The sequence below is a fragment of the Lepidochelys kempii genome, chromosome 2 (genome assembly GCF_965140265.1).
Source record: "Lepidochelys kempii isolate rLepKem1 chromosome 2, rLepKem1.hap2, whole genome shotgun sequence".
NCBI classification, from domain to species: Eukaryota; Metazoa; Chordata; order Testudines; family Cheloniidae; genus Lepidochelys; species Lepidochelys kempii.
In genome coordinates, this window is record NC_133257.1 from 48,946,130 (window position 1) to 48,963,917 (window position 17,788).

Sequence of the window (17,788 nt, forward strand, 5' to 3'; positions counted from 1 at the left end):
CAGCTACAACAGGATTGGTAACTATAAAGACCACCTGCAGGACTTGTGTGTATGTTGTGTGACTGAAAAACATATGCTAACTGCTGTATTTTCAATAAATATGGCCTATTTGCCTTCTCTCTTATAAAAGATCCCGTGTGCTTTGTATAGCATAACAGAGTGGGGCAAGTGATGGAGTGGGCCTGGATGATAAGTGGGTGGGCCACGGCCCACCCGTGGCTACGCCCCTGGTGCAGCATTTATCAAGAGAGCATCACAGTGTTTGAAGAGTAAAATTTTAATCGCCGTTTTTCAATGCAACATCCTAATTATGGCAGCAATTTAACAACTGAGGAAAGGGCAAGAAACGCTGAGAAATTCACCATAAACTTAAAAGCTCAGCAAAATATTTATGTACGACAATCTACAGTTCCGGAAGCCACTACAAAAGCAAGTTATGTTCTAGCATTTAAAATCGCTAAACAAAATAAGCCTTTTGCTGAAGGGGAGTTTTTGAAAGAATGCATGGTTGATGTTGCTGGCATGCTGTGCCCGGAATACCAAAACAAAATTGAGAACATTCGTTTGTCATGAAGAACAGTTACTCATCGAGTAGAAGTGATTCATGAACATTTAGCTTCTGTGTTGAACAAGAAAGCACAGGGCTTTATGTTGTTTTCAGTAGCTCTCGATGACAGCATTAACATTAAGGTCACAGCACAGTTATTGATTTTTGTCAGAGGAATTGAGGACAAATTTGAAACCACAGAGGAATTTTTATCAATGGAATCAATCAAATGCACAACTAAGGGACTGGATTTATACGACACAGTGTCTGGCTGCCTTGAACAGCTGAAGCTCCCCTGGAGTAAACTGGCAAACGTAACCAAAGATGGATCTCCAAATTTAACTGGGAAAAACGTAGGACTTTTAAAAAGAATTCAGGACAAAGTAAAAAGACGATGTTGATAAAGAGGTGATTTTTCTGCATTGTATCATACATCAGGAGGCCCTCTGCAAAAATGTCCTGGACATCGATCCTGTTGTTCGCACTGTAGTGAAAATAGTGAACTACATAAGAGAGAGGGGACTTAATCATTGGCCATTCATTTCTCTTCTTGAAGACACTGTTGCTGAACACCAGGACTTAATCATACAAATATCTGCTGACTCAGCTTAGGAAAGGTATTGCAATGAGTGTGGGAGTTCAGAGATGAAATTTGCACTTTTCTGGAGATGCAGGAGAAAGAAAATGATTTCCCTGAATTAAAGAATTCAAACTGTGCGTGTGACCTCGCTTTTGGTGCGGATATGTTGGCACATTTAAATGAACTTAATGTGAAGCTGCAAGGAAAGAATGTGTTTGTACACTAATTGTATTCTAGTGTGACAACTTTCGAAGTCAAGTTAGTCTTGTTTTCAAAGTGTTTGCTCATTTTCCAACACTGAAATACCTGAAAGTGTCACCAGAGCAGAGAGAAAAGTACAGCAAAATTTTGAGTGACTTGCAGGGAGAATTTTCTCACCAATTCTTTAACTGAGAAGATAGAGAAGACACTGGAGCTGGTGTCATGCCCACTGTCATTTGACTACGAGAAAGCCCCACAAGAATTACAACTGATCAATTACACTGATCTCCAGTGCAATTCCACCTTGAAGTAAAAGTACAATTCAGAAAAACTGGACAAGTTTTATGCCTCCTTGAGTGAAACAAAGTCCCAAATATCTGTAAGGTAGCACAGAAAATCCTGGTTTTGTTCAGCTCCACCTATGTGTGTGAACAAACTTTTTCCCTACTGAATTACAACAAATCTCAATACAGATCCCAGTTAACTGACCAGCATCTCAGCTCGGTATTGTGGATTTCCACAATGAGAATGACATCAGACTTTGATGCCATTGTAAAGAAGGGCGAGCAGCTGTATTGTTCACATTAATCAAAGAAGGAGTGGAAAGGAGGTAAGTTTGGTTTAAATATTGTAGTACATTGTTATGATGGTATATTTATACCATAAAATAGTAAGTAAGGTTTTATGTTTATTTCCACTAAACTGTATCTTTATGAAATAAAATTTTATTTTAATAAGTCTTCTTCAGAGTTAAATTGTTTAACAACAACATTGCTTAATTGGTGTGGATATGTTGGCACATGTTGCTACTTTGAAGCTAAAATAGTTTGAATATATTTTGGTTATTGCCACGGTCAAATGGAGAAACACTGATGATTCAACAAAGCTAATTACAGATCGTAAAGAAGTCAGCAATAAACATGAAAACTACCAGACTTTTATGTAGTGCAGTACACTGAAAAGTTTTAGCTAACATACAATTTGTGTTCAAACAGGAGCAAAATTGTGTGGTAAAATCAGCAAACAGCTCGGTAATGTATTTTTCTAACAGCGTATTGTTCAACAGAATTATTTTAATTGTGCTGATTCTGAAACAAACTTGTGTTGTTCCTGTTTGAACATGAATTGTTAATTTTGTGAGCATTCATGGCCTGCCATACAATTTCCACCCAGATGTTGCCCTCAGGCCAAAAAGTTTGCCCACCCCTGCTATAGGATGAGGAAGCACAAACTGTCCAAAAGACTGAGGACAGTCAAATTTAAGTAGCATAAATCTGGACAATTCAGGTCTTTCGACTCCTCCTCTAACCTTGTCTAACTGTGGATCCAACCCTGGATCGGCTATGGATCTCACCAGAGGATGTTGAGACAAGAAAGGTAAGAAGGATCTGCCTGGAAGTCCTGTTGGAGTCTTAGGAAGAGGGGGTAAAGATGGATCTGGAAAAAGACTCACAATATCTTCTATTCTACTCCTCTTTCTAGGTGAAGGGGATTTAAAACTCTGAACAGATGAAATCTTTCTCTTCCTCTCCCCCAATGATCTCTCACTCAGGTCTGATGATCAGATGCTGAACAGTGAACATCTGCCATGACAGTAATGGTCTTCAGATTAAACATCAGCATTGGAATAGGAATGGGCAATAGTGGCAGTTTTATAGGCTTAGGCATCACTGGATCCAGAGAGAGGTTCAATTCCATAACCCTTGAACATGGAGTCTAATGCAGAGCTGACTAAGGTCTGCAGACGCCATATCCTAATCAGACAGATACATTAAATCAGACGCACAGGATCTGGCACTTCTAAACAGTGGCCATCTTCTCCCTCGCTTTTTTCCTTTGGAACCTAGGCAGTGAGAACTGATGGCTTAATCACAGAGTCCTTAGCGGCCAACTGAAAAGATGGCATCTTTGACACCCTAGCAGCAGGAGCTGATGAAAGCAGGAACAGGAGCTGAAACCAAAAAATACACAGATCCCCAGGATCCTTTAGGCACCTTAGCCTTACAAGTCAAGGCACTCAGAGCTGAAACAGGCCCCTAGTCTTTGGATCTGATGATCTTCTGAAGCCAGACGGTTTAGCAGCAAGAACTTTCTTAAGCAGGAGCACCTGCAGTCTATTCTGTATCTCCTTGCGTACTGGGTGAGAAACTCCAACAAACAGAACACCGAGAAGGAGAGACTGACCTTCACCAAGGCACTTAAGGTGCCTAATGTGGGGTCATCTGATACCAGGAAGATGGCTGGCAGAAGCGCATCCCTTAATGCTGGTTTTTACTTTTTCTTCAGTTCCACCATCACTCAGAACTGAACTTAAAATTAAACTAACTATAACTACAAACTCTCAAACTAAACTAACTCTACATGCTACAACAACAATTATCTAAGGCACTAGTACAGGAGAAAAAAATCCTAACCTGAACGACCAAGGCAGTTCACTTTGACCTGGTGCAGGTTGTGGAAGAACTGAAGCAGTAGGGGATGCAGCGCGCCTTTATACAGCCTTTCGCTCAGCATGTTTGAAGACGCTGAGGAGAGGAGTAGGATGAGATACATATGCGCTCTAACAGGCATTGCTTGGAGAAGGTTCTGTTAAGACTGCACTGGTTGTTTTTTTGCTCACAAGTGGGAATATGAAGAGCCACTTGAAGTAGTAGTAACTTTTCAGTTTACTGGCAGGTTGTAATAGACGTGGGATAGTAAGATGTGCTCTGTAAGCTAGCAGAGGGTGGGCATCTTGCTTCCAGTCCGCAAAGGAACATACGCATGATTTGCTCTTGAAACTTCCAAGTGGCATTGGTTTTAAAAGAGAATCTTTAACACTGTGAGACTGTAAGAGAATTTTAAAGGAAGAATAAAAGAAGGCTGAGTATGAAAGATACAATTGATAACAGCGTTTAATGTACACTTGGATAATCTTCCGGGCTCATTCCGCTTGCTTTGTGGCCAAAAAATATTTAAAAATTTTTTTAAATTACTAACTCGGCAATTAAACAAAAATCCACTCTTCGAAGGATTTAATAATGAAAACACAAGCCTTTAAAAATATATTAAGTTAAATGTGTATTTACCTGACAAACACAAGCTACATAGAACAAGAATCATATTTTTTACAGTTGCTGTTAGACGTATACATATTTTTGCCTGTGTAGAAACTACATGGAAATGTCCTATCAGGTAAACAAGCAGAAGCTAATATAATGGTTACAGACACCACTTTTTCTTTTATCAATTAGTTAGCCCAGCAGAGCACATTAAATGCAAAATATATAAGCAAAAATTTACTACTGCAATAAGATCTTCCTGACCTCCCCTTACTGAATCTGCATTTCTGGTAACAGAACCTCCTGTCTCCTTTCCTTACTAAAGGAAAGCATTGCCAAAAGGAAAAAGGTAATGTGGTCTGGTAGAAGCGAATAGCACCAACAGTTCTTGTAAAACTTTTAAGTAGAAAAACTATTTCAAAACTGCCCTTGCCGCAAGTGAGAAAACAGGAAAGGAAACTTGAGAAAACCTAATTATGGTAGACCTAAAAATTACTTGTGAATCCTTCCAGTTCAAATAAGAAGTTCATTAAATATTTGGCTGAGGATAAGACTACAAAAATAATTGCTGATTTCTTATAGTGGTTTCGAAGTAAAATATTAAGAGCTGCACCGATACACAACTTAAATTAAATTAACCTTGCCTTCCTCCACCCAAAATCATAATGAAATCTGACTACATCCACCTTACAATTTTGGGTTTATATAGTTTAATGTTATAAAATAAAAATAGTAATTTATATCCTTGAGACTAATGTAATTTTTTGTTCTGTTCAGTTACACATAAATGTGACATCGTATTCTGCTACAGTATGTCGTATTTCAATAAGTCATTTTTAACCAGAAAATTTAAAAAATCTTATCAAGCTCATGTACAAGGCAATGCTGGTGTAGCTAAGCCAAAGGATCTCAATAGAAATTATAGATATTGACTTCATAAATCAATACAGACGTTTTCTTTGGCATATTTTTTATTCATGTTGGTAGATCTGTTACAGAGACAAAGTTACTATTCACAAGAGAAATCCAGTGATCTAGTAATTATGCATCACATACATAATAAAATGCAACATCAAAATATTGTATCATTTCTGGATTATTGCCATGTTAGAGCAATCTATCACATCAATGGGAATTTTGATTTAAGATCTTCAATTTATAAGCTCTCTAGAACAGGAAGTATATTTTTGTGTGTTTGTACAGTGACTAGCGCAAAAGGATAGTCTATGAAGACCTGATTCAGAAAATTCTAAGTTTAATGGACACTATTAGGTTAAAATTCATATATAATTTTAAAATATTCCTTCATCTCTGCTACTAAAACCTTAGATTATTCAAAAAAAGAATTTGTTTTACTTTTCACCATTTGTGCTGTCTGTTAATTTTCTGCACTATGTGTAAGCTTAGACAATAAAAACAGACAAGACAATTTTACTTTTGCTTATAGTCACTTTCTAGTCAATTTCACACTATGGTTCACTACCATAATTCTGCAACATCTGGATCACAAACACTGCATGGGAATGGTATGCTTTTGAATTCAAATCTATTGTGTGTAGGGTTTTAAAAATTTCATTAACATGTTTCTACTTAGGTTAAATTTTATGCAAGTTTATTTACAGGAAATTTGAGGTTCAGATACTACAAATAATTATGCCTATAACCTTACTCACATGCATATGTGTAGGATTGAGTTTTAAATTGGGGTCTAAAATGAGGTGACAGCACCTCTTTAAGAAACCAGCATTCACTTTAATGCTTTACATCTGTTTGTCCTTAAATTATCAGTCAGAATCTGCCCTCTACTTCTTATATCTAACTTATGCCAGTCTATCTTCCCAAGAAGGCTAGAAATACAGGCCAGGAAAGTGGGAAGTTATTACATTACGAAACAAAGAACTTAGCAGGAGTGCATATGCACAAGGGAACACAGCTAATGTGTAGAGGGACTAATTAAGCTGGCCCATATGTAAAGCCTGGGTAGAGAAATGAGGGGCTCAGGTTGCTTTTGGAACACCTTTTTGCTTGTTCACTGTGCCACAATGTATAGCATGCAGGGAGTCAAAGGCGTTTCAGAATAACTACACTCCCCTACTTGGACAGGAGTGAGAAGGGGGCTTCAACCCTCTCAATGCACCTGGCAGCATACCTACAACTGCAGTACTGGGGTTTGTATCCTGCAAAGGTATAGACGAGGCACAGCATACTTTCTCCCTGGCGCAACAGGAAAACTGGGAAGGGGACTGTGATCGGGGAAGTCAATCTCCCTTTCAGGCTTCTCCAAAGGCAGCACAATGAGCTGCCCCTAACACAGGGCTTGTAATAATGCCACAATTGACCCACAAGGAATCAGGAAAGGAACTGATGTCAGATGAGATATAATTATTTATATACCCTAATATCAAACATTTGGATCTGCAAAGACACAAGAGTATAGCTGCAATGATCACAAATATCCTAATGGTTATGAGCTCACAGCTGCTGTGATGCATGCTGCACAAGAGAATTAGATCTGCAGAATTCAGATAGCATATTTATCTTTCACATCATCAGACAATTTCACCAATTTCCTTCACACTTGCCAATTTTTTTTAAAATTACCTTTTTCTTAAAAGTAGCCCAACTAATTAACTAAAGAGGAATTTCAACCCCCACAAAAATAGTTGAATGGGATGAGAAAAGGGAGCTCTAAGTAGTAAAATAATTGGGGCAGATGTTCAGCTGGTGTCAGCTATCATAGCTCCACAATAGAGCTATGAAAGTTTACATCAGCCGAGAATCTGCCTCAATGAGAATTTTGGCAGCATCTCTATGGAATTATTATCCAACACTGTCTAAGAGTGACAAAATGTTACCTTTTATATTGTAATAACACTTGTAATTAATTTTATACCACAAGCAGTAAGGACCTCCATTTTATGTCTAACTCAGGAAAAGTCACATCCAGCAAAACTGCATCTTCTACCACTATGCTAGAATATGACTCACTACAGACGTGAGAGATTTCTACCAACTCCACTTCCTGTATCAACTAAGCACTCTTTAGAGGTTCCTTATCTCATTTAGCAACAACAGCACAAGAAAGCAAATGAAATTTTATAGTATCTATGACATTTGGACCTCAGCTTAAAGGTACAGAGTCAACTTGGATTTTCTTTATTTTTTTAAGATCTGTTTTCTAATAGAGGACCCTTTACATAGTATACCCCTTAAATACTAAGTCCTGAATGGTTTTGTTTTTTTTAATAACTTTAAAAAACCGAGGGTTTTTCTGTTCCCCTGTGATGTTTATAAAGGTCTTTTGGGAAAGCCCGAGAATAACACCGCTGCTTTCTGTCGGTTCACCTTCACTTGTTCCTGTTACTCAGACACACTTTCATGGGACTTGAGGAAGGGCATGCACCATTGACAAAATGGAAACACTGATTATATGTAAAATTCATTCAAATGCACGAAGTAAATAAAATGAAAAAAAAATCTCTAATATCTTTCCACTATATTACTCTTAGGGGTTACTTGCAACAATAGTCAGTACAACAACATTTCTAGATGGAAATCAGATTTAAAAATTAATGTCCCTTTAGAAATAATTAGCACTTTTAAGTGATCCTGGGCTGAGAATTCTAAAATATATTTCATCCCAGAGCAGATTCGTTACCTGATTTGCATATCACTGGAAAATAGGTTATATAAATGGCAACAGAAATGCTGAACTACAGTGACACAAGCAGGTCCTGCTACTAGAGAAATGTAAAGTCCTCAAACATTGTTTCTATCTTTGCAGATTTTTGTTGGAAAGCACTTCTTGTAGGGAAACGTACTTCCAATTCTTTGCAGTCAGGAAATCCACTTACTATCTCCCACCTCCACTAGAAAAGCATTTTTGAAATGAGCCAGTAAAGGAAGTCAGACTCTTTCCTCTAGACTATCTATGTTATGATTCAATGGTCTGGTTCAGGCATAGAGGCCTTACTTGATGACAAGATGTCTCTTAAGAAAAATAAAACAGGTAAAATATTGTTCTCCAAATTGATGTGTTCTGGAATGACTCAAGGAAGTGGAGAAATTCTAAGATTTATATTCATCATGCAGAAGTGAAAATATTACAGGTTTTATCTCAGATGTATATAGTAAAAGGCAGATAAACAATCAGAAGTTGGACTACATGATTTTAATTAACTAGAAAGTCCTTATCGAACAGCATTTTATAACATGCTCATTCTTACCACTGTTGTTGGCAGGCTGGGTTGAAAGTGGTTTTGGTACTGGTGTATTTTTGGGACTGGCTGCAACATGAGAAGGAGATGAAGTGCTGTCTCCATTAACAGCATGTATACAGAATGCATTCTGTATTACAGAGTTTGAAGGAGCTTGATTGTCTATTCCATTAGACATGTCACAGGTAGATCTTGGCAAAATAAAGAGGATTTTGATTAATACAAACAGTATGTTAAACAGAACTATAGAAAACAAAGGCCTACACTGAAACATGCTTAAAGATCTAAATCAAAAGACAACAAAGTAAACTCAGTGGCAAGGTTTCAATATTATTCCGTTGGTGAGTGAAGATAACTGTTCATATAAGTAAAACTAAACCAATTATGGGGACATGGGGGCTTATTTTTGTAATTTTAATTCAGATACTTATCAACTGGATTTTTAAGTTCCATTTATTTGTCCCCCAATATGGCATTATAACTGAGTTGGGCAGGCTAGTTTGGCTACTAGAGTTCCCAAAAAATGGCCGCAGCTGCTTCTCTGGAGAGAACCCCATCTTGTCAGATGAGCTTCTTTCCTCCTCTAGGCATGCTGAACAGCTGCTTTTGTCAGTCACATCTCTAGAAATTACTTCAGAGTAGTTACCGTCTAACAAATGAGGTAGCAAAGATTTCTCTTAGTAAGAGGCAAATAAATACTTAAGGACCCCTACAGGAAAACACCATATGTTGAGATGCTGTTCCACTCTTCCTGACCCCTAAATATTGTTTTAGCCTTTTCTGCTCAAGTGACAAATGGCAGTCACAGAGGTCACCTTCATGCATGCTGCGCTGAAGCAGAAATCAAGCAGATGAGGGAGCCCTAGAGACAGAAAAATGCTGGACAAGGTGGTTAATCATCCTGCCTACTAGGGTTAGGCAGGAAGACCCAAAGTGCCTGTGCTGTCACAGACCAAGTCACAGAAAAGTAGGCTTAGCAGAGAATAGTTAAAACACACATTTCTTTGTTATAAAACAGCAAACATCAATTCACTTAAGTTACTGATAAACCAAACAACAACAGAGACAGCTTTTGTTTTTGGTTATTTTTTATTCTAACCTAGAAATCTTATTTGATTTTGCTGGCATCAACAGAATACAGCTAAACCAAGGTCAAAAGAATTGGTTTGTTTTTAAATCAGTGAAGCTAAGCTGTATTTATTTTTCAGTGAAGAGCTTTGTAATCAGAATGTTATTTTTAAAATTATGTTAGAATTTTTTTTTCAAGTGTTATTAGCAATTTTCCTTTTTAATGTAAGCTAAGTTAATACATCAACAGGGTATGGCCAGGTACAAAAGCAGCATCAGGGACAAAATGAATTGTTTGAAGAGAAGGGAATACTGCTGCCGCAAAGATCAAACATCCAGAGAGATCAGGACGGAGGACTGTGAAGGTATAGCTGACCCATCTTCAAAAAATCTGGGGCAATATTTTGTGGAAAGGAAGGAGGAGGAAGAAAATTATAGTCCCCAAGATGTTAGAGAAAACTGGGGAATAATATTTTGAGTGTTCACCCCAATAATATTTAGTGGCCAAGGGGATCCAGAAGCAAACCTCCACATATAAAGAGGACAGTACCTGGGATGGGCAGGGAAGAACGACTTGTGTCCATCCCCCAGATCTGTAGCAGCTGAGAGGGAGCAAAACCATACACATGGAAGGAAAGTAGCAGGGTAAGGAAAGCACTGCAAGGTTGCTGGGTGGTCCAGTAACAATAAAGCTAGTTTTAGTAATGAACTCCTTGCTTCTCTTCTACTGCTGTTTGAGGACCAGGTGTGCCCTGTTTCTATTATTCTTCTGGCAACCCTTTGTTCTCCTACATAATAAATAGAGAGATGAAGCTTGTGGGTCTCTGTACATTAAACTCAAGGCTCTCTTCCCCATTTCAGGTTTAGGTGGGCAAGTTCTTTGATTTGAAGGCTTGATTCAATAACCATTGAAATCAGTGGGAGTCCTTCCATTGATTTCAATGTGCACGAGATCAGGCTTTGAAAGAGAGCTAATGGAGGTGGGGGGGGGGCAGAGAAGAGAAGACAGGATGGGGGACACAGGCCCTTTTCTTCCCTCCTCTCTTGCAATAGCATTTTAAAGGAGGAAGGTAGTAGAGAGACACTATGCCTGGCTCTTACAGAGCAGCAGTAGGTAGCAAGGAGCTCAGCACTCAATACCACATTCACAGTTCCTGGTCCACTGAGCTCCACTGCAGTACTTCACAGATTTCAAGGCCAGGTGGACTCTATGTTTGGTCTGATGGACTTATACGTTTATCCAGAAGACAAAACTAAACCATCAAGAGGTTGACCACTTACCTGGAGAACAAGGCACAAGCTACCCGACTACCAGCAGAAGAAAAGAGATGTAAGCTGAACACCTACATTCCCCTAACCTAAGTAATCCACATGAACGCAATGGAACACCTGCATGAATAAACTTACTCGTGCAAATTTACAGCACTGGGCCCTTGGTGCTGCAATCCTTCCTTACTCAAGCAACACAGTAAGCAGAGTCCATGGGAATGTAGGCCTGAAGTAGTTAAGGCCTGAAAGTCAAAACTGATCACCTGTGCAAAATTCAATTATCTAATTGTAAATGAAACAATGGCCATTACACTTCAAATACTGCAAAAAGTAAAAAATAATAATTCCAACCTCGATGTAGTTCTTGCCAAAATCTCTCTGTTTTCGTGTACAGCATCACCATTTTGCTGGACTTCTACTAAATAACAAGAAATACATTAAATAGATTTTTCCTTCTTTTAAAATGTTAACAAAAACATGTGGGGTTTATTTTACTAATTGAACTTACTGGCTGCTGGTGAACTGCAGTTTGTAAGAGATTCTTGTTCAACAACCAGACCATCGAGCACAACTGTCAGTTCACCTGTTTGCACCATGCCACTCTTGTTTTCTAAGGAGAGTTTCAATTGTTCTTTCACCCCCTCCACTACAAGGGGAAAAAGAATAAATTCAGCATTAAATAGTTTCTCCCACAAAAACATACTAAAAATATTTTGTACAAAATTATATTACATATAAAAATGCTACATAGTTGATATATATATACACATACAGTTTTCTCTCCTACTTAAAGAAAGAAGTTCTATAAAGATTTATTCCAATATATATGACGGATACATCTATTTTCTTCTAAGTCTTCAGGTTTTGCTAATTTGTATTTTTAGAACTAGCTTGTTGAATAAAGTAATTGATTAACATTTTATTTAAATAAGCCGTATTTCTATTATTTTGCTGCTTTCTATTCCCTCAGAGCAGGGAACCCTAAAATCTCACGGGTTACAACATCATCATGTTTGATTATGTACACTGTTTAGTATGTAGAGTCCATAAATAGGAGTCCAGCTTTACATACAACTTTTGCTAATATGAGCCATGCTGTAAATTGCTAGGACGGGGATAGGTCAGCAAAAGACATCTGGAATATGGCAAACGTTTATGGAACTCTGCTGTTGCAACCTCAGGACAGATTGATGACAGATAAATGGTGAAATCCTGGCCTCACTGAGTCAATGGCAAAACTCCCATTCACTTCAACAGAGCCAGGATTTTACTCCAAGAATCTCCATGTGTCAGTGCAACTTCAGAGTAGGTAGTGGACAGCTAAACATTTGCATGGTTTGACAGAAAATCAGGGATTCTAATTAAGGGTGTGTGAGGTTTTGAACAACTATGTAGTTCAGAGGTGGGCAAACTACGACCCGCAGGACCATTCTGCCTGGCCCCTGAGCTCCTGGCCCGGGAGGCTAGCTCCCCTTCCCTGCAGGCAGCGCTCTGGGCAGTGGGGCTGTGCACTCATGCAGGGCAGCGTAGTAGCATGTCTGGCTCCGGCGCAGCGGCCAGACATGCTGCTCTGAGCAGCATGGTAAAGGGGCCGGGGCATTGGATAAGGGGCAAAGGGTCCCGGAGGGCAGTCAGGGGACAGTTGGATGGGGCAGAGGTTGTGGGGGGGGGCTGTCAGGGGACGGGGAGGGGGGGCGTTAGGCAGGGGGTAGGGTCCTGGGGGGCGGTTAGGGGCGGGGGTCCCAGGAGAGGGTGGTTGGATGGGTCGGGGGTTTTGAAGGGGGCAGGCAGGGGGTGGGAAGTGGGAGGGGGTGGATAGGAGGCAGGGGCCAGGCTGTTTGGGAAGGCACAGCCTTCCCTATCCGGCCCTCCATACAGTTTCACACCCTATGTGGCCCTCAGGCCAAAAAGTTTGCCCACCCCGATGTACTTTGTTGGAGAAGAAACATAAGGCCAGATCCTCAGCTGGTTATCAATCAGCAGAGCACCCACTCAAGTCAATGGATTTATATCAATTTACACTGAGGTTACAGATTCCTAACACCTACTGCAAAAGAAATGGTTAGATTAGGTAGTTTCTAGAACATATACTATTGGCTCCATACAGGTTTAGTGCTTCAGACAGATTATTTACTTGGATTTCTCCAAGCTTATTGTTCCCATGGCGCATTTTTGGAATCTTGTGCCAGTTTTAGAAACCCAAAATGTTTAAAGCAGCTAGAACTAAATTCTGGATTGTGAATCCTGAAACATGCTTTACAAGGTACAGGGAGGTAAAACTATTAGATACACAAAACTTGTGTGCTCAATTCTTGACTATCTCCCAAAATCACTAAATTCCAAAGACCAGTAGGAAGGAGGAAAAATGTGGATCTAACTAGGTAGTAAATACAAAACAATAAATAAAAAAAATAAAGTCCCTGCTAATTTTCTGTCACTAACATAAAGATCCCAACTCTGAAGATTATTAAGTAGTAAGAGTATTACTAGACTAGTTAAAAAGAAACAAAACCAAAAAACCCTGCCCTACATTTTGACCCATTTATCAGAGTCTAAAAAATAATTCCAATTAAACATCTGCATTGAACTCAATATGACTGTCAGGCATATCAGAAAAAAGATTGAGCAAAAGTATGTTTCAGTAAATGACATCACTAGTGGGATATATAGGTATTTTTTCAAAAAAAGGCTGGCCTCTTCATAACAGGTGTATTCTACTATTCCAGTACCAATAACTATATTAAACTGGCATTAAAAATTGAGTGTATGTATCAGTAATTTAGGAGAAAAAACACTAAGGGGATGTTATGATTAAACCGAAAAAGACAGTTACCTTTTTTCGTAACTGATGTTCTTAGTGGTGTGTTGCTAATGGACATTCCACGGTAGGCATGTGTGCTCACCACATGCAACAGTGCCAGAAGTTTTTCCGTCAGTAGTATCCATAGGGGACTGGCTCTGGTGCCCTCTGGAGTGGCGTGAGTATGCCACGGTATAAGGAGTGCTGCCGGCTCCCTGCACCGTCAGTTCCTTCTTCCCAGAAACTCCAACAGCGGGGAAGCAGGGCAGGTCATGGAATGGACATGAGCAACAGATCTCAAAGAACACCAGTAGCGAAAAAACGGTAATTGTCTTTTCTTCTTGAGTGCCTGCTGATATCCATTCCATTGTAGGTGACTCCCAAGCAGTACCACCGAAGGCGGGCAGGAGTTCATAGACATGTCGACTGCAACACAGCTCTGCCAAATCCAGCATGGTCTCTTGCCTGCTGGGTGATGACGTAGTGCTCCGTGAATGTGTGCGTACCAAAGACCACATTGTGGCTCTGCAGCTATCTGGGACAGGGACATGCGCCAAGAAGGCTGCCGAGGATGCTTGAGCCCTAGCAGAGTGGGCCATCACTACAGGTGGCAGCTCAACCTAAGTCAGCTCATAACAGGTCCAGATGCAGGTGGTGATCCAATTTGAAATCCTCTGCAAGGACACCAGGAGGCCTGCTACTATCTACTGTTGCCATAAAGAGTAGGGTCAACCTGTGAAAGGCTTTGGTATGTTCCAGGTAGAACACTAGGGTGCCCTGGACATCCAAAGTGTGTAGCCACCTCTCCTCTTTGGTGGAGAGAAGCTTCAGACAGAACATTGGGAGGAAGATATTCTGGTTGACGTGAAAAGGGGACACCACTTTAGGCAGGAAAGCTGGATCGGGTCGCAGCTGGACCTTGTCCTTGTAGAATATCATATACGGAGGCTCCGCCATGAGGGCCTTAATCTAGGATACGCGCCTCACCAAGGTAATGGCTACAAGGAACTCAACTTTCCACAACAGATGGGAGATGGAACAAGAAGCCATAGGCTTGAAGGGCGGGCCCATTAGCCTAGAGAGGAGCAGGTTGAGGTCCCATTGGGGAACCAGATCCCGGATCGGCAGGAAGAACCTTTCAAGGCCCTTTAGGAACCTCATCGACATCCCATGCGAGAAGACTGATTGGCCCTGGACGCGCGGGTGGAAGGCTGATATGGCTGCCCAGTGCACTCTGATGGACGAAAGCGCAATGCCTTGGTGCTTTAGGTGGAGCAGGTAATCCCGGTTGGGAACTAAATTCCCGCCTAAACTGCACGGCTGGGTGGCCATCCAGCAGGCTATCAAGTGCCACACACTTCAGGTGTCCCTCCCCACATTGCCCTACTGCTCCTGCCCTCTGCCTTGGAGCTGTTCTAGGAGCCTCCTTCTTGCTGTGCAAAGGGAGAAAGGGGAACACTGATGTCAGAGTGTCCCTCTCCTCCCGCCCCTGTATCCCATCTCCACAGAGCAGAGGAGGGGGGACACAACAGGGCTCAAGACAGAGGGAGCTTGCTTGCAGCTGCTGTGTCTGAACACGTGCTGATCTACTTTAAAAGGCAGCGTACTTAAAGTGGGGGCAGCATACTTAAAGGAGCAATGCCCCCCACACACACACACGCACACACACTTGTATTGTTGTTGCTGTTGTTACCTCTTGATACTTCTTTCACAGTGTGTTTTAGTTTTTGATTGGTCTATTCATTTCATAATTTTTATTTCTTTCTTACGCTTAAATTTAATTCTTTGAGCAGTGAGTTCTAAAATGACTTTACCTGTCCTGGCTGGAGTAATTATCCCTATGGTAACTTTTAAAAATATATATTATATCTAAGTTTTTGGTTCCTACTGGTGGCGAACATCTGCACGTTACCTTGATATGGTGCACATAACAAAATTAATTCCGCACATGCGTGGAAACAATTAGAAGGAACGCTGATTGGAGACATGCTACATGCCAATGCCCAGCAGGAGAACCTGGTGAGTCACTCTGGTGGAGGGCTTTCTGCTTTCAAGAGAACCTGCTGTACCTGGCTAGAGCAGGCCTGTTCCTCTGGGTTCAGCCACTCAGCAGCCAAGCCGTGAGACGAAGCGAGGGAAGGTTTGGGTGCAGGAGCCGACTGTGGTATCATGCAGCTGGGCAATGACCATGGTGCAGCCATGGCCAGATCCATGAGCATGCCAAACCAGTGCTAGCAAGGCCACGCTGCGGTGATCATAATGACTTGCATCTTTTGATTTTTCAATAGGACCTCGCTGATCAACGGAATCGGCAGGAAAGCATACATCAAATCTCCCGCCCATGACAGGAAAAGGGCATTGGAAAGGACGTCCCTGCCGAGGCATTGGAGAGAGCAGAACTGATGGCACTTCCTGTTCTGTCTGGTGGCAAAACAGGTCCACCCGGGGAGGCCCCTCCCACCCCACTTCTGGAAGAGCACCCAGGTGACCTCCGAGTGGAGCGACCACTCGTGGTGAGAGAAATAGGACCTGCTGAGGAAATCCACCAGCACGTTCCAGACACCAGGGAGATGTGAAGCTTCCAGACAGATCACGCACTGGATGCAAAAGTCCCACAGGCAAAGTGCTTCCTGACAGATGGCCGAGCAGCAAGCTCCCCCCTGCCTGTTGATATAGAACATCGACTTCCTGAGATATTTGTTGAGATCTCGCACGTCCAGGATGGGTCTTAGACTCCCCTTGGCCTTTGGGATTAAAAAAAATAACAGGAGTAAAACCTCTTACCCCTGAAATTTAGGGGGACTTCCTCCACAGCTCCCACCTGCAGAAGGCCGTGCACCTCCTGAGCAAGCAGGTTCTCGTGAGAGGGGTCCCTGAGTAGGGACAGGGAGGAGAGTTGAGTGGGGGGACAGGACAGAAATAAACTGAAGAGTATAACCATAAGCCACAGTTCTAATGACACATTGGTCAGATGTTATAGAGGCCCAGGCAGTGAGGAAAGGGGACAGGTGGTTGGATAAAAAACGGGAAGCAGAATCCAGGACACAGGCTGGAAGGTCACCCTCCAGCGAACCCTCAAAACACCCATTTACCACCCTGTTGATTGCGGGTGGAGCTCGAGTGAACAGAGGACGTCGGGTGGTGGCCCTTCTGGCGCTTATAGGTCTTGCCCTACTTATGGAAGGACTCGGACCGAGGCTGACTGCCCAATCTCTGGAACTGTTGTGGCTTAAATCGCTTCCTTGCCAGCCCTAAGGTGTACAGGCTCAGTGTCCGCAGGGTTTCCCTCAAGTCTTTTAGACTGTGCAACTTGGCATCTGTTTGTTCAGAGAACAGCGCCAGGCCATCGAATGGGAGGTTCTGGATCAACTGCTGAACCTCTGTGGAAAGGCCCAAGGATTGCAACCAGGATGCTCATTGTGACATTGCACTCTATACGATTTTATGAAAATATGTTAATGAGTGTGAATATAATGTAAGTGGAATATGCCTCATGCAAAAGATCTCTTGTAAGGTATCATTACAAAGCTTATAATCTACTGAATGTGGTCATCCTATTTGTATAAATGTATCACTCTTGTATCTGAAACTAGAAATATGAAATATAACCCATAGGTCCAATTGTAGTTATGCAAAGTGTGGGCCATTAGTGGTGGTTTCGAATCTTGATGGCTCCCATCAACCAGGACAATTGAATGTGGATGGCTTTGTTTGCTTGCAGGCCTTCTGTGTATCAGGCTGGGAGGAATGAAGGCTTGGGGTCACACAGGATATGTGACCATGTCACCCGTTACTGAAATCCATCTTAAACCTGGTGCTTTTCCATTTAGAAGGAGGGGTGGGAACCATGAGGGACAAAAGATTCCCGCCTTGTGCCAAAGCTATATAAGGTGGTGAAACAGAACAAAGGGGGCTGCAGTCATGAGAAATCCCCTAGCTACCACCTGAGCTGGAACAAGGACTGTACCAGGAGAAAGAATTGTGCCCAGACTAGGAAGCATCCAGTCTGTGATCGAAGCTTATTGAAACATCTCTGAGGGTAAGATTTTGTCTGTATTCAGCTTT

General features: G+C 41.4%; 1 protein-coding gene across 4 annotated transcripts in view; it reads right to left on the bottom strand.

The window, feature by feature from the left end:
• WWP1 (WW domain containing E3 ubiquitin protein ligase 1) overlaps positions 1-17,788 on the bottom strand; it is a 180,587-nt gene that overhangs the window by 80,238 nt on the left and 82,561 nt on the right. For 3 of the 4 annotated variants that reach the window (XM_073330654.1, XM_073330653.1, XM_073330655.1), the window contains 3 exons: positions 11,432-11,569; positions 11,275-11,341; positions 8,596-8,777 (listed from right to left, as the gene is read on the bottom strand). In XM_073330654.1, coding sequence (XP_073186755.1) covers positions 8,596-8,777; positions 11,275-11,341; positions 11,432-11,569 — 387 coding nt within the window. The remainder of the gene's footprint in view (positions 1-8,595; positions 8,778-11,274; positions 11,342-11,431; positions 11,570-17,788) is intronic. The other variant, XM_073330652.1, reaches the window with a different exon arrangement.